This window comes from Pelophylax lessonae, assembly GCF_965119305.1.
Source record: "Pelophylax lessonae genome assembly, chromosome: 4".
In the NCBI taxonomy this organism is placed as follows: domain Eukaryota; kingdom Metazoa; phylum Chordata; class Amphibia; order Anura; family Ranidae; genus Pelophylax; species Pelophylax lessonae.
The window spans coordinates 579909467-579933160 of NC_138771.1; the positions used below are offsets into that span (position 1 = coordinate 579909467).

General features: G+C 47.7%; 1 protein-coding gene across 2 annotated transcripts in view; it reads left to right on the plus strand.

The window, feature by feature from the left end:
- The window catches only part of PRR36 (proline rich 36), a 101319-nt gene extending 98817 nt beyond the window's left edge, over positions 1-2502 (plus strand). For both annotated transcript variants that reach the window (XM_082255237.1, XM_082255236.1), the window contains exon 6: positions 1937-2502. In XM_082255237.1, coding sequence (XP_082111363.1) covers positions 1937-2259 — 323 coding nt within the window. In that variant the 3' untranslated portion in view covers positions 2260-2502. The remainder of the gene's footprint in view (positions 1-1936) is intronic.
- The last annotated feature ends 21192 nt before the right edge of the window (positions 2503-23694 follow it).

Genomic DNA, 23694 nt, shown 5'->3' on the forward strand with positions numbered 1-23694 from the left:
CCTCTGATTGGCTGAAACAGAGAGGCAGGTGGGTGCTATCACGATCTCCGCCTAAGCCAATCAGAGGAAGCTTATTTATAGTTATTTATATGGAGCAGCACTTAGCCCGACAATTTTGTTCTGGTGTATAATGAAGTTTCCATCTCACTGCCACAACATAGCACTGTATACTGTTTGTAGTGAGGCTACATACAGTTTATACAGCTCGTCCAGTGAGCACACCTGTTAGTTTGGGCCAAAAAACTTGTAAAAAAAAAGTAAAGTGGAGGTCAGCTTTAAAAAAATACCTTTTTTGGGGGGATCCGGTCCCATACTTTCCGGTTGCCTTGCCTAGCCATGAATTACCTCCACCAGCTGCTTGCATCCTCCTGGGTTACCACATCATGCATCTCAGGATGCTTTGGGGTAATCTGCAGCACATGCCCAGTTGTGCATCATCAGGAAGTTGAGGCTGTCTCTCCCTGGTTCTTGCAGGTGCCCCTCTAATGATGTGCCACATGCAGGAAGAGATCGCAAATCCTCTGATGTTGTAAGAGGAAGATGTTGGCACGGGACAGTTTGAACAACTGTAAAACAGAAGTTATTGTAGAGCAAAGCTGCTTTCAGTGGGCTACAAATACTGTTGCTGCTGACTTTTAATAAAAGACACTTACCTGTCCAGGGAACCAGCGGTGTCTTTACCCGGGCCAGTTCTTCGGGGTCCTTGGTGCCACCATGCTAACTGTGGTAAGCTGGCTATGACTCCTTGTGGCCTCACAGCCAGCTCCCCGCTGCACATGTGCTAGCCACCAGGTGCCCTGTGAATGGTTTCACGGCCTCCTGAAACCTGTGACATGCCCCAAGAGGCTGTGGGCAAAGAGGGGGGAGGCAGAACTTCTGCTCAGATCGGTTTGGTCAAAAGCAGGTACCTGCTACCCCCCCCCCTTCACAAAAAAAAGAAAAAAGTCCAAAAGTTGAGGAGGAGGCAGAAAAGCGGACCTTCCCTATAGGGGTGAAGTATGACGTGGACTGGTATTGTGCCTGCCATACAGCCACAGTCCTCTATATACTTAAGGGCACATTCACAACATATGCATTGGGTAGCCCTGCTCAAAGTCCCAACACATAGACAAGCCAATTTGCATTGAGTTCTAAGACTTTAGATAATACCACTGCTCTGCCTTGTGCGCGGAAAAAATAGGAAATGCTCAATGTGGGGAATAAAGATAACTAAAATGTTTTCAGTTATAAAAAGTAAACCATGTGATGAGTCATTGACAATGCATTGACACTGATCCCTTCAGAGCACACACCAGCAACTTCTGTATATATGTATGAGCCCTTAATATTATTTGATGCTGAAAGAGGCTTAATTCGATGTCCTGCTAATGACCAATTAAACCTTTTGTTGGTAATCACCTCATTAGTGCTGAAAGTAAGGGGAATGGCAACAAAACGTTAAATCGCTCAGTAGCAGGAGGTTAATGTGCCATAATTGTTTTAGATTTGCATTGATATAAATGGAACAGTAGATGACGTCACTGGATCTGCAGATAGGTGATTAAACATAAAAGCTGCAAATGACTATCACAAAGGTAAAAAGGACAAAACTTAACAATATCACATCATATGGGATGACATTTATAGATTGTTCTCCTGGTAGCAGGGATGAATGATTTGATCTGATTGAATCCCGTTCTGCTCTGGATCAATGACTTGTGAACTTGCTCAAGCCCCTCTTTGCAGTTATTGACCCAGCACCTTCCTGCAGTTAATTCATACTCCCAGATCAATGACCTCCTCCAGCATTGCTTGATAGATAGCTCCTTGTGTCCGCCAACCTTGTAGGAACACACAATGCAGTGCATACAGTAATAAACATAAAATGCTTTTTACAAATACAATCACATACAAAATACTACTAGTGATGTTTAGCTTTCACGACCATTTTTTCTAGGTGAACCCATCCCTATTCCCTCTCCTGCAGACGGGTTATACACTATCTACGAGACCGACCATGGACCTCAGGAGCGCAGTCCCAGAGGGGCAGAACTGGGGCTGGTGGAGCATATCATTGGAAGAACTTTGTTCCTGGCTGCCTCAGAAGGCGGGTTAAAGGGAGGAGTCAAGGGTCAGGTTGAACTGGGAAAGTGGGCAGAACTGTTGTCTCCCTTGGATGAATCACGTGCTAGCATCACATCTGTCACCAGCTTTTCTCCTGAAGGTGATGTGTCCTCACAAGGCGACTGGACAGTAGTGGAGGTGGAAACATTCCACTGAGAGGCCCAACCCATGCAGAGCATTGTGATGAATGTTTAGGGTAGGAGCTCCACCTACGAGAAGCATAAAAAATATGCAAGGCTTGAGCTCTGCCCGTAAGGTGCACTGTGAAACCATAAAGAAGAGCAGGAACAAGCTGTACGCATTAATGTGCAATATGTGAGTAATGTATGAGTGTGGAGCTTTGCACTATTTAAGATGTTTGAGGTTCATGTGAATTCATGTCAATTATGAAAACTGTTTTTTTTTTTAAAATAAAAGCTGATACTTAATAAACATCTTAGTGTGTCCAGTTAAGATACAAAAGGCCATTGTACTCGTGTTAAAAACACTTTCTAAGAAAAGTGAATGGAAATCAAAAGAAAATATCAAACAGGCAGACGATGAAACCCTTATCCAACAAGAACTAGAAAAAACTAGAAATGGGGATAAACTATACAAGTGTTTCTAAAACTGACAAACCTGAGACCAGAGAAAGTAGGAATTTTTGTACTCCCTGTAAATTCCTTTTCTGGAAGTCCATTGAGGAACACGTGAAGTCTTAAACATTCAGGTTATACAGCCACTTACAGGAAGATGGCATGACAACAAAAAAACTATGTGGGCCAGCCATGGGTATAAACCCTCCTGCTATCAAAATGCCTTGAGTTATTTTGCTAGTGTCCTAGGAGGATGGACATCTTTTCTTCAGCCCTGCTGTTTTAACCACTTTAGGACCGCTCACGTTGCTGCTACTGCAGCAAGGTGGCAGCGCTGGGTCTAGCGACGTAGACCTACGTCGCTGGATTCCCCGCTGTCTTGGCGGCTCGCTTCCGCTGTATTTAGACACAGCGGGAGTCGTACCAGGGGAGGAGAGACGGTGATCACCGTCTCTCTTCCTCGATCATCGGGGAAAGACTGAGAAAATCCGCCCGCTTATGTAAACAAAGCGGGCGGATCTTCTCTGTGACAGACAGGGACAGATCACAAGATTCAGCATAGATGAACCTGCGATCTGTGTCTTTGTCACACAACCCCCTCCCCCCACACACGTCAGTAAGCATGAGGCACACATTTAACCCCTTGATCAGCAACAGTGTTAACCCTTTCCCTGCCAGTGTCATTATTACAGTAACAGTGCATATTTTTAGCACTGATTACTGTAGTAATGTCACTGGTCCCCCCAAAAATGTCGGTTAGGGGTCTGATCTGTCCGTCGCAATGTCTTAGTCCCGCAAAAAGTCGCAGATCGCCGCCATTACTAGTAAACAAAAAAACAATAAAAATAACAAATCTTTCCCGTAGTTAGTAACTTTTGAGCAAACCAATCAAAATACGCTTATTGCGATTTTTTTTTACCAAAAATATGTAGCAGAAAACAAATTGGCCTAAAAAGTGTAAAAAAATTTTGATTTGTAAATTTTTTGGGAGGAATGTTATATATCAGAATGTGAAAAATATTGTTTTTTTTTTTCAAAATTGTCACTCTCAAAAATTTAAAAATCGCACAGGTGATGAAATACCACCAAAAGAAAGCTCTATTTGTGTGGAAAAAAAGGGACGTAAATTCATTTGGGTACAGCGTTGCACGACCGCGCAATTGTCCGTTAACGCAGTGCCGAATCACAAAATATGGCCTGGTCAAGAAGGGGGTAAAATCTTCCAGTCTTTAAGTGGTTAAAAATGCGCTCATTGAGAATTTTTTTGTCAAAGACATGTAGCTAAATACATTTTGGCCTAAATATATGACAAAAATTGAATATATTGGATATTTTTCAACTGTCAATGTAGAAAATGTAAATTTTTCGCAAACTTTTCGCTCTTTTTTATTAACATCGCAAAAAAATAAAAAGCGCAGAGGTGATCAAATACCACCAAAAGATAGCTCTGTTTGTGAGATAAAAAAGGACATAAATTTTTTTTGGGTATAGCATTGCATGACCGCGCAATTGTCAGTTAAATTTGCGCAGTGCTAAGCTGAAAAAAGTGGCCTGGTCATTAAGCAGGAAAATCCTCCGGTCTTACAGTGTTAAAGAGTAACCTGTGATTTTTTTCCCCCAGAAATGTTCTTTTCTATTCAATCAAGACTCTTCTTTGGGCAGCTGCAGATGGTTTTCCCACCAACTCAAAGCTATCTGGCAGTCATCCTCAGTCTGCCTTTTGGACTGGTCATTACAGGATGAGCCTAGAAGTGACCTTCGTGCACTAGGTTCCTCTTTACAAGCACTCTAACTAGCGTTAATGGTAAAATTAGCTGTGGAGTGGTCTTCAGTATTACCTTCGCTCAGTGGTGGGATTCAGCCGGTTCGCAACGGTTCTTTGGAACCTGTTACTAACATTTAACAAGTTCGCAGAACCGGTGTGCAAGCCGGAGATCCAGGCGGCAATTTGAAATTCCCCGCCCCTGTGCTCAGCTGGCTTCTCCATTCAGCGATCAGCAACATCTCCTCCCCAGCAAGAGTCCCGCCCCCCCCCTCCGAGTCCGCTCCCGGCCTACTGCGCAAATGATACATCCATACAGGTGCTGCTGTACAGGAGCCCTATGAGAGCCAGGGGACACAGCAGGCTTGTCTGCAAGGCCAGCCCCCCTTCTCCACCATCATACACAGGTCGCCCTCGGTCGGAGTCTGAGATATGCTGAGTGATCACCTATCCGTGCTGCTGCTGGAGGGAGCCCAGGTGACCAAAGGAGGAGTGAGCTGCAGCTTGGTAATGGTGAGTGAGATCACCCCCATATTCCCCACACACCATCCCATCCCCCACCACACTCTATCTCCCCTGGGGACAGGGACCCCTTCTTTCCTGGAAACAGGGACCCCTTCTCCCCTGGGGACAGGGACCCCTTCTTTACTGGGAACAGGGACACCTTCTTTACTGAGAACAGGGACCCCTTCTTTCCTGGGAACAGGGACCCCTTCTTTCCTGGGAACAGGGACCCCTTCTCCCCTGGGGACAGGGACTCCACCTTTCCTGGGGGACAGGGACCCCTTCTCTCCTGGGGACAAGGACTCCTTCTTTCCTCGGGGCAGGGACCCCTTCTTTCCTGGGGACAGGGACCCCTGCTCCCCTGGGGACAGGGACTCCTTTCCTGGGGACAGGGATCCCTGCTCCCCTGGAAACCAGGACCCCTGTTCCCCTGGGGAAAGGGACCCCTTCTCCCCTGGGGACAGGGACTCTTTTCTGGGGACAGGGACCCCTTCTCACCTTAAGGCTTCTCCGTGGCCATCTCCCATCAGGAACTCTTTCCCTACAGGTAGTCTCGGGGGACCTACTGCTGCCCGACGGGGATGATGAGACCCCTGAGGTGGTGAAACTCACACAAATCATTTTTTTTTTCATAATTTTAAGCCTTCTGCTACATATTTTTGGTAAAAAAAAAAAATCGCAATAAGCGTATTTCGATTGGTTTGTGCAAAAGTTATTGCATCTACTAACTACAGGAAAGATTTATGTCATTTTTGATTATTTATTACTAGTAATGGCGGCAATCTGCGATTTTTAGCGAGACTGCAACATTGCAGCAGACAGATCGGACCCCTAACTGACAGGACCCCTAACTGACAGATAAAAAAAACTATACCATGCTTGAAAGTCGGAGCTGGTTACTAACATTTTTGAATCTTACCACTGCCTTCGCTGCCCTGTCATTGAAGACTCAGTGATTAGGCTATAGGAACCAGGCACCAAGACTCCCCTAATTTCTATTGGCTACTGGGTGCCACATTTTGCCTGTTTCACACCGGCAATGCTGTGGAAGCATTTAACACTGAGACAGCATGCCAATGTTATTCTGCTGGATTGCGCCTAGGAAGAATCTCCCTGCTGCTGCTCCTAAATTACTAATTTAGTAATTTATTTTTAAGCAGTCATTCCCATTCATGATTTAAAATGTCAGCTATTGTGCGGAGTTGATGAAAATGTAATAATTGATCATTATAAATAAAGTAACCATAGCCAGGCCGCTAACAGTTGAGCGCTATATCTAAAATAAAAAAAAAAAAATCACTTTTTTGAAATTGTGGTTTCTCTATTGTTCATTGACGGACGCAGTTCCTGATGCATATCAGTAGGGCTATACTGCCCCCTACAGGAGTAGGACACTAGACAGAAAAAAGTTCTAGCTACGCCTATGGGCAGACCCAGAGGGTACACCCTCTCTCTTTCTGCATAGGATGTCAGTTTTAATCTGTCTAATCAGGAGTAAGGACAGAGTTCCCTGCTGGGATCTCTGGTCCTGGCAAAGTTTTTCTAGTTAATTTTTTTTTAATAAGCCTTTCTCTGTATTTTTTCCTGCAAGATCTACAAGCAACTTTGTCGAATCTGGGTGACACGGTGGATGTATAGATCCAGTGGTCACCGCAACATAGTCCCACTGGACGGGGACTGGCCCTAGTCGCAGTGGTCCTATTTGGTCGACAGCCCCCCCACTGCGGGAGAGAGGGGTCATGTCAGGAGATAGTGCCTGCCTCTGTTCCTGGTATGGGGAGTAAATGTTCCCCCCTCTTCCCCTGGCGGATTTTGGTGTGGATGCGGGCCCCTCCCTGGGACGGTCGGACCCTCACAATCCCGGGTTCCCCTCTGTCTTGTCACGCACACCCCCTCTGTTACCTGAATCCCCCACGCAGGGGGCTGTTGGGCCTACTCCCTGGGGCTGGGACTGCGTTTCCACACCAAGTGGGAGGGTCGGGTGGTGCGCCCAAGTGGGAGGGTCAGGTGGGGCAACAGTGGGGCTTTAAAAAAAATAAATTTCTGTCACTTTTCAGCCTTTTGCTGACGAGTTCCCCTGGTGCAACATGGACCCTACAGATCATGTGTCCCAACCTGCCCCCCTCGGGGAGGCCGCAGGGCCCTCCAGATCTGGCTGTCTACCAATGCAATTTCAGCGGTCCTGGAAGTGTTTGTTTCCCGGGTAGAGGTGGTCTTTAAAGGGCGAGGTGCTAAGAAACTCCCTCCGCATACCCCTGCCTCATCTGATGCCTCAGGTTCTGAGTCTGACATAGCCACCACAGACGCGAGTCTTCCTGCAGGGTTCACTACCTCACGCCCTGTCTCCTCTGACAGTGAGGATGACATTTCTACCTCCGCTGCCATACAAGATAAAGCGCTGGTGGACGCACTAGTTGTTTGTGCGTGAGACCCTGAAAATGGAGAACACAGCTACGGCTGTGACTGGGGCACTTACCAGCCATCTAGAGCGGCAAAGGTTTTTTCCTTTCCCGCGTACTTTGACAACATGCTCAAAAAAGAATGCGACCGCCCAAAGAGTTTCCCTGGGGTGCCTAAGCGGATTGCTAGACGCTATCCTTTTGAGGAGTCACTTATAAAGAAGTAGACTGTGCCACCTACGGTGGATCCTCTGGTCTCAAGACTGAATAAGGCTACCGTTATCCCAGGGGAGGATTCCCCGTTCTTTAGGGATCCGGTGTATAGGGAGACGGAGGCTGCGGCCCGCAATATGTACTCCCTGGCGGGGTCTGCACTGAGACCGGTGTTTACGGTTGCCCTTGTCACACACACGTTGGCTAAGTTACTATGCCGTAACCTGGAGGGGAAACAGGTTCCCTCCCTCTGACTTCGAGGAACTGTTGGACCAGCTGGTGCAGGGGCTGCAAATTTTTTGCGATGCAGCGCTGGACACTGCTCCCAAATTTGGCCGACTGACGGTTTCGGCAGTGGCCCTTCGGTGTATACTTTGGCTGAAGTGCTGGTCTGTGGATCAGACTTCAAAGAAGGCCTTGACTGATCTACCTTTTCAAGGAGATCGCCTGTTTGGAGCTACCCTGGATAACATCATTAAGGGTCTCACAGGGGGGAAGAGTAACTTTCTTCCACAGGCTAACACGGGTAAGGTCCCTCCTTCTCCGCACACAAAGTTTTTTTCGTTCCTCAGGGTCAGTCAATAAGGCAAAGCCCTTCAAGACTCCCTCAGGCGGGTCCAAGCGACCCTGGTCTGGCTAACAAGTTCGGTTTCTCTAGACCTGCGGACAAGACCTCCTGGGCCTGAGGTTGCGCCCTCATCTGTATCTGGGGTGGGGGGGACGTCTTTGCCGGTTCCTGGCCCTGTGGCTATCCTGGATACCAGACAAATGGGTTCAAGGTCATACGGTCCGGTTACAAGATAGAATTTCAATCAGTCCCTCCAGTAAGGTTTTTCCCTTCCAATGTACGACTGTCCCCAGGTTGCTTTCTGGCGCTCTCTGGGGCAAGGTCAGGACCTGGTGCAACAGGGGGTAATAGTTCTGGTTCCGTGTGTGGAACGTTTTCAGGGCTTTTATTCAAACCTTTTCACGGTTCCCAGGAAGGAAGACAAGATGCATCCAATCCTGGACCTGAAAGCACTAAATTGCTTTGAGCGAGTTGAGGCCTGCATAGACATCAAAGATGCCTACCTTTACATCCCAATCTGTGCAGGACACCAACGGTTTCCGTTTTTACGTGGGAGAGGATCACTGTCAGTTGGTGGCGTTGCCCTTTGGTCTCACCTCTGCTCCTCAGGTCTTCACAAGGTGTTGGCCCTGATCCTGGCGCTGTTGCAGAAGCGGGGATATCGGTCCTGGGTTACCTGGACAATCTGCTTCTCCGTGCGGCGTCTCCTACGGTGCTGGAAACAAATTTGGCGATCACCATTAGAACTCTGGAGGAGTTTGGGTGGATTCTGAACCTTCAGAAGTTGTCTTTGGTCCCTTCCATGAGACTGGATTACCTGGGCCTTACTTTGGACTCATCCTCAGCCAGGGTGCTTCTTCCTCAGGCAAAACTCCAAGAACTCCAGACAGCGGATCAGCTGTTGCTGACCAGCAAATGGTCGTCCCTTCGGACCTACATGAGAGTTCTGGGACTGATGGTGTAGTCCTTCCAGGCGGTCCCCTTCGCTCATTATCACACGAGGATCCTTCAGAAGGAAATCCTTCTCAATTGGAACAAGAACCAAATTCCCTGGACGTTCAGATCCAGCTTAGCCAGGCGGCCAAGGAGTCCCTGATCTGGTGGCTTTGGTCCAGGATGCTCAAGCAAGGGAAATCCTTCCTCCCTATATATTGGACAATTGTCACCACGGATGCAAATCTGTCCGGATGGTGGGGAGTGTGCATTCAATCGGACAATGTCATGGCCGTGGTTTATGTCAATCACCAAGGGGGCACCAAAAAGTGCCCTTGCGGCCTTGGAAGTGGCGGGCATCCTTCGTTGGGTGGAACGCTTTGTTACAGCTTCCTCCGCTGTTCACATTCCAGGAGTGGAAAATTGGCAGGCAGATTACCTCAGTCGACAAGCCTCGGATGCGGGGGAATGGTCCCTCCATCCGGAGGTGTTCCAGCAGTTGTGCATTCGTTGGGGGCACTCTAGATGTAGATCTGTTGGAGTCTCAGGTCAACAGAAAAGTACAGAGGTTTGTGGCCCGCTCCCGGGACCCTCTGGCGGACACCGCAGACGTGCTGGCGGCCTGTACCAGCTGCTGTATGCTTTTCCTTCTCTGCCAAGTTGCTGCCAAGACTTCTTCACAGGATCAAGGCGGAAGGGATTCCGGTCATTCTTGTGGCTCCGGACTGGCCTCGCCGAGCTTGGTACGCCGACCTGGTCAGACTAGTCGCAGACGCTCTTTGGAGACTTCCTCTCAGGGAGGAGCTACTGTCTCCAGGGCCAATCTTCCATCCTGCTTTACTGTCGCTGGCTTTGACGGCTTGGATGTTGGATGTCAGGTGCTGAAGGACAGTAGTTTGTCTCCTTCAGTGATTCCCACTCTGGTTAAAGCGAGGAAAGCGACATCTAAGAAGATTTATCATCGTACGTGGAAGTCGCATATTGCGTGGTGTGAGTCTCTTGGGGCTCCCCCTCGCACTTACTCGGTGGCTCGGATATTGGCTTTCCTTCCACGGGGAGTTGATCAAAAGCTGGCCTTGAGTACTATCAATGGTCAGGTCTCGGCCTTGGCAGTTTTCTTCCAAAGGCCATTGGCCACCCATTCCCTGGTGCGTAACTTCATCCAGGGGGTGCAACACTTGGTACCTCCAATGCAACTTCTGTTGTCACTTTGGGACCTTAATTTGGTGCTGTTGGTTCTCCAGGAGCTTCAGAAGATGCCCAGTGGGAGGGGCGAAATGCGTAAAGCAAACATTGGTACGTCTGACGTCACATCCGGCTTCCGGTGGTTGGAACGCAAACTGAGACAGCGTCCACCACGGCCATAGAGAGCTGTTTGTTGCGATTTTAATTGTAAGTGGATTATTTTACTTAATAAATATTTTAACAATATTACACTATGGAGCGTTCTCTTTTATATGATCACCTTCAATGAGAGCCATTGGTGTAAAGAGATTATGGAAACCCAAATTTCCAATACATAAGGAAGAGTTATAGGAATATAGACTTCAGTGGTGATCTACTAATTGTGCCCATCCCTTCTTTTTGTCTGGTGAGTGGGGACACAAGAGGGGAGCACAGAGTGAAACACAAAGATCTCCAATTTTCTCATAGTTTGAGCATGTTTGAAAGAATCTACCTCACTATAAAATCATTGCAGACTTTGCAATTTATGTATATGGATTTATCTATTTATTGCTTGTTGGCACTTTATGCATATGAATTTATTTATTTTGCGCTTTTGCAAATTAAGAAATAACACGAGATATATGGTATTGTAGTTAAGGTTGTAACAACTAGGAGGATTTCACACACAAACAATATATAGGGTTGGCACATATAATAATTTAAGAATACAACTGCAGTATTCAGAGATTATTTGTAAGCACAGAGCACTTTTTGTATGATCTATATAAGGGAGCAGCGCTTATATACATATAGTATATCATTTTTCAAGGGATAACCTTTTTATCAGCAGCAGCCCACAATTGTAGTACTATTCACAGTGATTTTGAAGATAGGCAATTATTTTCACTATTACACATTGTGGAAACACAATATATTTATTCCTAAAACGCAGGTTCTTTTACATTTCTAGCTCTTTGGGACCTTAATTTTGTGCTGTCGGTTCTCCAGGAACCTCCCTTCGAAAGTATTTGGGAGATTCCCCTATCCCAGAAGGTGGCCTTTTTGGTGGCTATCACTTCTGCATGCAGGGTGTCGGAACTGGCGGCGTTGTCCTGTCGTTCTTCCTACGTGGTGGTTTGCAGGGATAAAGTTGATCCTTCGTCCGGATCCATACTTCCTTCTGAAGGTAGTTTCCAGTTTTCCCTTAAATGAGGACATGGTGTTACCCTCTTTGTGTCCCAAGCCAAAAAACATCCTAAGGAGTTTGTACTGCATACTCTAGCCGTGGTTCGGGCAATCAGGATGTACTTGGCGCTTACTGAGTATTTTCGAATCAGACAGACAGTTATGCAGGCTTATTCAATTAAGGGCAAGGTTCCACCTTTCCCTGTTAAGGCGCGTTAAGGCGCATTCTACTTGGACTACTTCGTGCTTCCTGGGCTTTTCGCCATCAGGCATCTGTGCTTCAGGTTTGCAAGGCGGCTACCTGGTCGTCTGATCACACATTTACCAAATTTTATAAGGTGATGTGCTGGCATCTGCGGATTCCTCTTTTGGCCGCAAAGTTTTGCAGGCTGCTGTTTAGGGGGCTTTTTGGCCTTCCTTGAGGGTGTTTACTGATTGTTTCAGGTGGACCTCATCTTGTTGTTCTGATAAGTCCTATGTTGCCTGGTTGGCTATGTTTAGCCTTGGGGACTTGTTTTTTTTCCTGCTGTTCCCACCCCTCATTTTATGGCACTGCTTTGGGACATCCCTATTGATATGCATCAGGAACTGTGTCTGTCAATGAACGATAGAGAAAACTGGATTTTTGACCTACCGACCTACTCCTGTAGGGGGCAGTATAACCCTACTGATATGCATCAGGAACTGCATTCATCAATGAACTTAAGAGAAAAGGATTGTACAGTAAGTCAAAAATACAGTTTTTGCTATTCAGGTGCAAAGTGACAGGGTCTGCCCTCCCATTTCTACTCACCTTCACTGTGCTCCCTATGCCACAGCTGTTGCAAAATACCCAGTGCCTCTAGGTATATGGGAGCATGTGACCTTCACCCCTAATGCAGTGCTTGGGCCTAGCATTTAATTTCTATGCTTAAACATTTGATGGAGGGGGGCGACAGCATCGTTCATTGCAAGCGCCAACATTGGATATTTTTCTGCTGTGATAGATACTTCACCCAGGATAGCACATAATGGGTATTAAAATGACCACTTCGCATTGCTCCATAGTATGCCTTATAGAAAACCTAGACATACTCTAATAGTACCATAAAAGCCACAGCCCTACAACGAGCCCCTACTGGTGTTTGCACATACTGTGCCACCTTTATGGTCTTTGATCCAGGGGTGCCATAATATGTACCTTTTAGCACTTTGTGATAGTGTCACAAGATCATTCACCTATTTCCAAACTATTAATTTCATATAGATAGTAGTAGGGCAGGGCTCCTGTCAGGTTCTACTGCCACCTGTGTCACCATTAGGTAGGTTCCCTCACTTCCTGGCAGATCAGGTTATGGTGGGAAATCTCTCCAACGCTGAAGTTTGAAATGTATTCATTGTATATTGTATTGCAAATACTATTTTGGAAACCTATAAATAGGGAGGTTAAAGTAGCCGTCTAGTACATGGTAACCCAGTCTCTCCTGTTCACGTTGCTGGTCCCTAATCAGGGTCCAGGCCTTGCCCATTACAGTGGGCATACCCCCAAAGAGATCTTCACGGTCTGTGTTTTATAAGAATGGACTACAGCCCTGGATCTGTATAGCACGTCCTATGTAATAAGGAGAAAAAGCGGACAATCCCATCTGAGACCCATCCGTAAGCACGAATAGTGAGACTGACTTCCTAAAAGACTCCATAGCCAATTGCCGAACCACTTCCAAGGCATGCAAGGCAATTTCCTGAGGATGTTTTGGCCTGGGACACAGAGAAGGCAACACAATGTCTTCATTCAAATGGAAATCAGAGACAACCTTTGGAAGGAATGATGGACAGGGGCGAAGAACCACCTTATCTTTGTGAACCACCAAGTAAGGTGAACGACAGGATAACGCCGCCAGTGAACACAAGTCTTCATTCCCACCTTCTGAGACACCGTAAACAAGGGAATATCCTGAAGAATCTTAAAGGTAAACATCTGGAGGACAGAAGGCACCAAATTGAGGGCCCAAGGTGGCAACAGAGACTGCAGTGGAGGAACCAAATGGCAAACACCTTGAAGAAAGGTACGCACCAGGGAGTGTGTGGCCAAGGGTTGTTGAAAGAAGGCCAACAAAGCTGACACCTGGTCTTTGATAGTACTCAAGGCCAATTTCTGTTCAACCCCCCATGAAGGAAGGTCAAGATCTGAGCCACTGAGAAGGAACAAGGATGAACCCCAAGGCACTCACACCCAGCGATGTACATCTTCCACGTACGATGGTAGATCTTAACAAGGTTAGAATTACAGATTCAGACCAACCAACTATCCTTCAGTACCTATGGTAGATCTTCCTAGAAGTAGATTTCCTAGCTTTCAACAGCGCTGGAATCACCGACTCAGACAAACCTCTAGCCATCAGCACCTGGTGTTCAACAGCCAAGCCATCAAAGCCAGCGACTGTAAAGCAGAGTGGAAGATTGGCCCTTGGGACAGAAGATCCTCCCTGAGAGGAAGCCTTGAAGGACCGTCAGCGACCAGCCGCACTAGATCGGTTTACCAAGCCTGTCAAGGCCAGTCCATGGCCACTAAGATGACCGAAATCCCTTCTGCCTCAATCCTGCGTAGAAGTCTTGGCAGAGAGAGGAGGGAAGGCGTAAATTAGACGATACTGACCCCCACAGGGCCACCAGCACGTCTGTGGCGTCCGCCAGGGGATTCCATGACCATGCCATGAACCTCTGCACCTTTCTGTTGAGCTAAAAAGCCAACAGATCCACCTCAGGGGTGCCCCACCGGAGTCACAACTGATGAAACACCCCCGGATGAAGAGACCATTCCCTCTGGTCCAACACCTGCCGACTGAGGTAATCCGCCCGCCAGTTTTCCATTGCAGGAATGTGTACAGCGGAAAGGGCTGGAACAAACGTTCTGCCCATCTGAGAAAGCAGTTCATCATCTTATGGTCCAGGATTAGATGCACCTTGCCTTCCTTTCTGGGGACTCCAATCAGGTTTGAGTAAAACACCTGAAAACGTTCCGAAGTCAGAATGGGGACAAATCACCCCTTGAAATAAAAGGTCTTGGACCGCCCCAAAGAGAGCCTGTAAGCGGACCGGGAAAAGTCACACATTGGAAGGAAAGAACCTTTCCGGAGAGTAAGAACAAAACTCAATCTTGTAGCTGGACTGTATGACTTTGTGGACCCACTTGTCCTGTACTGGCAAAATCCACGGGTCCAGGAACCAGCGAAGACATCCCCCCACCCCTGATACGGTTGAGGTCGCAACTTGGAGCTGAAGGGGGTCCTCGGGTCTGGAAAAGCGCGCTCTTGACTTGTCAGACCAAGTTCGCTTGGATCCTTCAGAGGAGGTCCTGAAGGGCTTTGATCCCTTGTCAGTCGACCGTAAGGGACGAAAAAAACTTCTTATGAGCTGAGAAGGAGGGCCCACGTCTATGACGAGGGTCCTTGCCCTTAGAAGCCTGTGGAAGAAGGGTACACTTCCCCTCTGCGAGACCTTTAATGATGTCATCCAGGGGAAAGGTTACACTCTGCCAGAGTCCAGACCCCTTGAGCACATCTGTTGTGAGGACGCCTCCCCACCCGGACAGGCTGGCATCCGTGGTGACAACCGTTCAGTACAGGGGGAGAAAGGATTTCTCCTGTCGAAGTGCCAGAGTATGAAGCCACCTCTAGAGACCGTGGATCCTTGTCCCATTTCAGCAGAATCTCTTTAGCAGAGATCTTGTGTGAAACTGTGCAAACAGACGGCCTCGAGGGTCACCATCAGGCCCAGCACCCGCATGCAAGCCGGGAGGGATGACCCTCTGCTGAACAACAGAAGCTGAATTGCCTCCTGCAATGTCTGGAGTTTTTCCAGAGGAAGAAACACTGCGGCCAAGGCCGTGTCCAGTGTTAGACCCAGATAGTCCAGTTTTTATGGACAGAACCAAAGCAGACTCCTGAAGGTTCAGAATCCAACCAAACTCCCTCAGAGTTCGCAGAGCAATCTCCAGTTCCATCAGAGCAGTCGGAGACTCTGCTCGCAGAAGAATATAGTCCAGATACCCCACCACCATCCTCTGCTAACTCAAACAATGGCAGCACCGGGGCCAACACTTTTGTGAAGACCTGAGGAGCGGAGGCAAGACCAAAAGGTCCATGCCACAAACCGATAATGCTTCCTGCCCACTGCAAAACAGGAGCGTTGGTGACCGGCACATATTAGAATGTGCAGGTAGGCGTCCTTGATGTCGATAGAAGCAAGAAGAAATCCCCCTGACGTAGGGAAGCAACTACTGTGTGAATGGAATCCACGTGGAACTTCTGTGCTCGCACAAGCAGTTTAGCGCCTTGAGGTCCAGGTCCTCTTGGAACCTCCAGTGAAGGCCCTGCCTATTGATCCCTTGTCTTGAGACCCTGAGGGATAAAAAAAAATAATTTATAAAAAATAAAAAAAAGATAAAAAAAACAAAAAACCTCTTCTGAGCCAAGGAGAATGGCCCATGTCCACGAAGGGACTCCTTGCCCTTGGGAGCCTGCCGAAGGAGAGTACTCTTCCCCCCTGAGAGACCCTTAACAAGGTCATCCAAGGAAGCTCCAAACAGGCAATCCCCTACAAGGGGGGGGGGGCACTTCAGATAAGGCCTTTTTTGAAGTCTGGCCCGCAGACCAGCATTTTAGCCAGATAATACGCTGAAGGACCACTGCAGACAGCCTAAAAATCAATGGAGCCACATCCAAGAGGAATCACAGATAAACGGTGTAGCCCCTGGACCAACTGATCCGCCAGCTCCACAAAGACAGGGGGAAGTGCCGAACCAGCAACAGCGAACATATGACTGGCCAAAGCCTCCGCCCTCCTATCAGCTGGATATTTAAAGGCCGGGGTCTCCTCAACCCGAATGAAGGTAGCTCTATTTAACCTGGAAACCAATGAGTCCACTACAAGTGGGACCGTCCACCTTTAATGCAGTTAATCCTCATAAGGACACCGCAAGCAAAAAGCGCTTAGGAACCACTGTGTTTTGGAAAACCCCACTGTTTTGTGACAATGTTGTCAAAGTAAGCAGAAAAGGGCACACCCTCGTTGCTTTGGAGGGCCCGTGGGTGCCAAAAAAGGACCACCCGCTCTGACGGAGCATTAGCTGCAACCTCCTTTTATAAAGTTTCATGCACTGACACAAACAGTGCATCCACCAGCGCCTTTCATGCGGGGCTCTATCTGAGCACTCAGGATGTGGGGACGCAGACCCAGTAGGGTCGCTATATACTAAGCTCACTCGGAAAACATATCAGGGAAGTTTGCCAACTGTGATCGCGCAAAGGGGACACTGACCAAGGGCCCATGAATGGACCACCTGCTGGACCCCACAAAAAAAAAAAAAACAAGGGGGTCGCCCTCCATGGAGGGCATAATAGGAAATAGTCCCCCTTAAAAGTGACTTGCCCGCCGTGATACGGACGCACAGGCAGGGTACCCTGATGGTCCTGCAGCGCTAAAAGGGGTAGGTTCCCCACAAAATAATGGCAGCAAGTTCTGTCATTAAAAAATGAAGCACCACTCCTTCCAAGGGAGGCGCCAAGCTGACCACATAGCCTAGCAGGCCTCAAGCTGCGACCTAAATTTTTGTGGAGGCCCAGCCGCAAGTGCACGGGTCCAAGCCCGGCAGATGCCCAAAGGAAGAGTGAGGGCTTCAACTAAACACACTGGGGCCGCCCCCCAAACAGAGGCATCCGACTCGGCCGCATGGCCTCGTAAGCCGCAAGCTTCGGGCTCAACTTCTGTGGGTGCCCATCTGCTTGGACACAAACCCCCAGAGAGCCGATCACCCAGGGGGAGCGGAGGGCGTATGCCCAAAGGGGAGGCAGTGGCCTCAGCCATCCTCACAGGGCCCCCTCACTTAGTTTCCGACTATTAGGCTGCAAGGCTGCGGTCTAAATTTTCAGCCGGATCCTGCCGCGTGAGGCGCTACCCGCGGATGCTAAATAACGAAGCACATCCCCTTCCAAGGGAGGCGCCAAGCTGACCACATAGCCTAGCAGGCCTCAAGCCGCGACCTACATTTTTGTGAAAACACAGCCGCAAGTGCACGGGTCCATGCCCGGCAGATGCCCAAAGGAAGAGTGAGGGCTTCAACTAAACACACTGGGGCCGCCCCCCAAACAGAGGCATCCGACTCGGCCGCATGGCCTAGTAAGCCGCAAGCTTCGGGCTAAACTTCTGTGGGTGCCCACCTGCTTGGACACAAACCCCCACAGAGCCGATCACCCAGGGGGAGCGGAGGGGAGGGCGTATGCCCAAAGGGGAGGCAGTGGCTTCAGCCATCATCACAGGGCCCCCTCACTTAGTTTCCGACTATTAGGCCGCAAGGCTGCGGTATAAATTTTCAGCCGGATCCTGCCGCGTGAGGCGCTACCCGCGGATGCTAAATAATCAGCTCCCCCAGCCCAACAACCATCGCAGGTAGCCAAGAGGACATCTCTGCCCTAGTCACCAACATCCAGGGTGGCAGTGAACCCTGCTCAACCCCCCCGTTGCGCACCAGGAAAACTCGGTCAACAGCAACACCAACCAGCCCCCCTTAAGAGCATGTGGCAACAGCCAGCTCATACCCTCACCCAGGGAGGGGGGGCTGAAAGACTCACAGGGTCCACCGAAACTTTAGAGGGACTGGGAGAAAGGAGGGGAACCCAGGAGTCCCATAGTCCCAGCGAGGGGCCCACGTCCACCCCAAAACCCTCCAGTGGTAGAGGGGGGACAGCTACTTACCATACCAGGGCAAGGTGGGCACCGCTCTGGACAGACCACCGCTCCATTGTAATGTGGGTGCTGTCGGCCAGGAGGAAACGCTGCGACTCAGGACGAAGCTAGTTCATATGCGTCCTCGCGAGACGTTTAACTCGCAGGCCTGCCCACGTCCAGTGGGGCTATGTCGCGGCCGACTTAGCGTGGAACTGTAGTCTGCACGCGCTCGCTGGTCGAACTGGGGTGACCCTAAGGATCTAGATTATCCAGTTCGTCTCCCAGTCTGACACTTGATTATAGATCACATAGGAACAAAATCATAAAAAAAGAGGAAAAAAAATTCCATTTAAAAATAAAAAAATTGCCAAGACCAGAGATCCCAGCAAGGAACTAGGTCCTTACGCCTGACTAGGCAGAAAAAAAACAGTACCTATAGCTGAGAGTGGGTGTATACCCCCTGGCACTGCCCATAGGCATAGTCCAGATTTTTCCTGCCTAGTGTCCTACTGCTGTAAGGGGCAGTATAAGCCAAAAGTTAAGAAGAATCAGGAGCTGTGTCCCTCAATGAATGAAAGAGAAATTTAAAATCGTTTACGATTTTGTGTTGGCGCATATTCATAGCCACCTTGGGCCGCAGGTTGGACAACCTAATTTTGAGGATCTTTCAGGCTTGTGTAAGAGATTTGCCCAATTTCAGGGCTGGTTTGGTAAACCACCAGGCCAAAAGACAACCTTGGTTCTGGGTGAAAGGCAATTTGTTAGGTCAATTGACTATGCTTTCTTGCCCCTCACTGCCAAAATGTTAATTTGTAAGTCTGGGGAGGAATTGGAATATTGGAGTGCCTTGATGGAAGCTACGGCCTATTTACTGCAAATGCGCAAGGTTACGGCTCTGACAAACAGAAGGGGCACACTACACTGCATATGCAGAAGACAACAGTTAAAATGGCGCCAGCTTCGGCCGGGAAGGAAGAATTTAGAATCAACATTGAATAAAAGTAGGAAACATTCAAAGGGGTTAATATTAATGTAGAATGTTAAGGGAAGCTTTCCCATACTACCTGTATTAAGGAGCAGCATTTGAGAAGGGGAGTTTACTACCTCTTTAAGTACATCTCAAACTTGAATGAAGGAATGTCTTTAATTGGTACAGGGAGATGTTTGTTTAGGACTGAGATGACAGGGTCTACTACCATAGCAATCCCCTTTTTGTAAACTTTTTTCCACTAGATAGAGGTCAGTAATGATTCTTGGAGGGGTGAAAATGTTGGACTGATCCAATCATCAATAAATGCCCATGCTAGTTGTTCATAAATGGAGAGTGTATTTTTAGACTTAGCAGATCTCTTAGTATCAAAAGGGGCATGGAAAGACAGGAGAATCGTGTGCAACAATGCAGAGGCTTCTGCCCACAGTAGAAGTGGGCATATCAACATTGGCAAGCATATTGCGTGAAGCTGTGGCGTCAAGTGTATAGGAGCATGGGGATGAGAAATTATCCATACACTCCTTTAACTCTGTCTCTTTATCCCCCTCAATGTTTGCATCCTCTAGAGGAGTTTAAATTTCTGACTCCGGTAGAGATGACAGGCTTCCTCAGTACGGTCATTTGGGTCTAATGTGTTAAGGGGCGGAACCACACCAGTGACATCACATCCCAGCCATCTTTGGTTCAGGAGAACCTATGTGGAGTGGATGGCACATACATTGTATCCATGCGCATTTCATAGCACTTAATGTGCTTTTCTATGTGAGTGTACTTTTACCTTAATAAAACCTTGGGTTTTAATACATTTTATATACGAAGAGCACTATATTGAGTTGCGCTAGATCAGTGTGTTTTTTTATTTTATACATTTAAGGGTGCAGTGAAATCATTCAGCAGTGTTTTAGCAGCAACTTGTGTTGAATGCTCCGATTGCTTTTTTATTAAAAAAATTCCTTTGCAATAACCAAGGCTGAAGTTTCAGAGGATGGAGGTTGTAAATCATAATACCGGTCTGACTGTGCCACCAATACATCCATCACTTCTGCCCAAGGATCTCTTGTCCTGGCCACAATCTCATCGAACAGGCTCCGACAGCTCAGGAATCCTGGCAGTTTTCTGTCTCTGGAATATGTGCAGTGAACAGGACAAGAATGGGACTTTCCCCCCAGCACACTTTTCACAGCTCCACCACTGAACTACTTGCTCAAATCAGAAGGTGAAGGGGAAACCGGAGTATCCCCAGGTAAGAAACTGATTGCTTCCACCTATATCTGGTTTGCCATCAGCCCAGATGTGCTGCAGTGACAAATTACACTGAACAAAAATTATAAAACGCAACACTTGTTTTTGCCCCCATTTTTCATGAGCTGAAATCAAAGATCTAAGACTTTTTCTATGTACACAAAAGGCCTATTTCGCTCAAATATTGTTCACAAATCTGGATAAATAAATCTGGGTTAATGAGCACTTCTCCTTTGCCAAGATATTCCATCCACCTCACAGGTGTGGCATATCAAGGTGCTAATTAGACAGCATGATGATTGCACAGATGTGCCTTAAGCTGGACACAATAAAAGGTCACTCTAAGGCCCCTTTCACACATGTAAGTCCGTCGACGGACTCCGTTTTTCTCAGCGGGGGATCGATCCGCCAATCCCCCGCTGAGCAGGCAGATGGCAGCTCTGTCTCCGCCCTGTGTGGAGACACAGCTGTCAGGTTCCCGCTGTTCTCTATGGGGGAATCGGATGAGAACGGACCGCCTGTCCATTCTCATCCGAGCCGATCGACGGATGGAAAATAGGGTTTCCATCTGTCCAGATTTGACGGACCGGATCGGATCTGAGGTCAGCGGACATGTCTCCGCTGACATCCGATGCCCCATAGAGATGCATGGGGCATCCATTCAGATCCGCCTGAAAAACTGACAGGCGGATTCTGAACGGTCCGCTAATGTGAAAGGGGCCTAAAATGTGCAGTTTTATCACACAGCAAAACAGATGTCGTAAGTTTTGAGGAAGCGTGCAATTGGGATGCTGCCTGCAGGAATGTCCACCAGAGCTGTTGCCCATGAATTGAATGTTCATTTCTCTACCATAAGCGGTCTCCAAAGGCGTTTCAGAGAATTTGGTAGTACATCCAACCGGCCTGACAAATGCACACCACGTGCAACCACATCAGCCCAAGACCTCCACATCCAGCATCTTCACCTCCAAGATCCTCTGAGACCAGCCACCCAGACAGCTGCTGCAACAATTGGTTTGCATAACCAAAGAATTTCTGCACAACTGTCAGAAACTGCCTAAATTGAAGCTCAACTGCATGCTTGTCGTCCTCATCGGGGTCGCGCCCTGACTGCAGTTTGTCATCATAACCGACTGGTGTGGGCAAATGCTCACATTCAATGGCGTCTGTCATTTTGGGGAGGTGTTCTCTTCAAGGATGATTCCCGGTTTGTATGGCATCGTGAGGGTGAGCGGTTTGCTGATGTCAACATTGTGGATCGAGTGGCTCATGATGGCAGTGGGATTGAGATAGGTCAAATGTTTTAAACTGAGAAAAAGGTACAAATTTTAAGAAAAATGCCAATTTTGAAATTGATGGCAGCAACATGTCTCAAAAAAGCTGGGACAGGGCAACAAAAACTGACAAAGTACAACCCCAATTCCAAAAAAGTTGGGACAGGGCCATGTTTACCACGTTATAGCATGCCCCCTTGTTTTAACAGTACTCAGTAAATGTCTGGGAACAGAGACCAGTTGCTGGAGTTTTGGGAGAGGAAGGTTGTCCTATTCTTGCCGGAGCATATGCTGCTCTAAAATTGGCATAGAGACTATATTGTTAAAAGTTTTGGGACGCCTGCCTTTACATGAACTTTAATGGTATCCCAGTCTTAGGCCGTGGGGTTCCACACGGAGTTGGCTCACCCTTTGCAGCTAAAACAACTTCAACTCTTCTGGGAAGGCTGTCCACAAGATTTAGGAGTATCCATAAAGACATTGATGATCGAGTTTGGGGTAGAGGAACTTGGCTGGCCTGCACAGAGAGAACATCTTTGGGATGAATTAGAGTGGTGACTGCGAGTCATGCTATCTTGTCCAACATCAGTGCTTGAACCTCACAAATGCGCTTCTGGAAGAATGATTAAACATTCCCATAGACATGGGGGGGGGGGGGGCCTTCATGATGCGTGCGTGATGGGCGTAGCTGCTGGGTGGCAGGTAGCCATGCAGAGACAGCACTCCCTGTCCTCAGCTGCCTAGCCTCATCCCGCGGCTCTTATCTAGCTGTCCATCGGATAGCCAGACACTCAGACAGCTCACCACTCCCTTTGGAGAAATCAGACCCCTGCCATAGATCCCGGAGGAGACCATCAGACCGCCAGACTGCCTGTTCACATTGAGGATCGTAGGGGACAGTGAGGTGCAGTGTCTCTACTTGCCTGCCTACTTATGTGTTCAGATGCTTGTATGGGAACAGCAGATTGTCCTTACTGCTTCTAGACTACGTTTGGCTGTCAGTTGTTAGATGTTATTTGGATGAGTTCAGAGCTTAATCTTGGAAGTCGAAGATACTGGCAGTGAAGACATGCTGGGGTAGAAGGAGGAAGAAGTGAGTGATCCTAATCTGATCTTAACCCCTAAAAAACCTAGACTGTGAAGTGATAGATGTAATACACTGTGACATATGATACCTGATATAACTATCTGAGTGAGCTGCCCTGGACTACCACCAAATTAACTATTAAAAAGGTGACATGTAACGAGACCGGCCCCTTTAGGTCTCAAACCTTTTATGGGACCTCCCTGATTTCTCTGCGTTTTGTAGAGTGCTAAACTTGGAACTATTTTTGAGGTTCATGGTGGCCTTTTGTATTGGACTAAATATCTGTTCCTCTTAGGCCTATTAATCCCTTATGGCGCCTATTTTGGTATATATACACGACAATGAGACTTATTGGAGGCAGTGAAGTCGTGGCAGGTTTCAGGATTGCTGGATTGTCTTATCTTTCTCTACTATTTAGGATAAATCAATAATGTAAGATGAACGGCAGGTCAGCAAGATGTAATCTGCCCGAAAAAACACCAAAAGTAAGCGCCAGTCCCAATACAATTAAAAAGTTCATGGTGCAAGAGGATAATATGGAAAAAATCACAGTCAGAGAAATTACAGGGTGCGAGGATAAAACAGACAGAAGTAAGAGGGGATCTAAATAGGTCCTCAATAGGTGCGATCTCAAAGGAACAATCCCAAATAGAACAGGTCTTAGAAGCAGAAGTTGGACCGGATCAAAATGTAGGAACAATAGCAAATGATCAACTACCTACAAAGAGAGAAATGGCTACCATGCCCGGGACTTTGGAAATGTCCTTAAAAACTGATTTAACAGCTATAAGTAAAAATTTAGCTCACCTACTACATCGCATAGAAGATTTGGAAAAGAAACAAGGACATTTAAAAACCTTAAAGGAAGATATGAAGGAATTTAAAATGGCAAACGGAGACCTCGCTTGTAGACCTCTTCTAAAAGAAAAACTTGAGAATACGCGGATTACCGGAACAGGGAGAAAATATTCCCGATAAAATTAGTA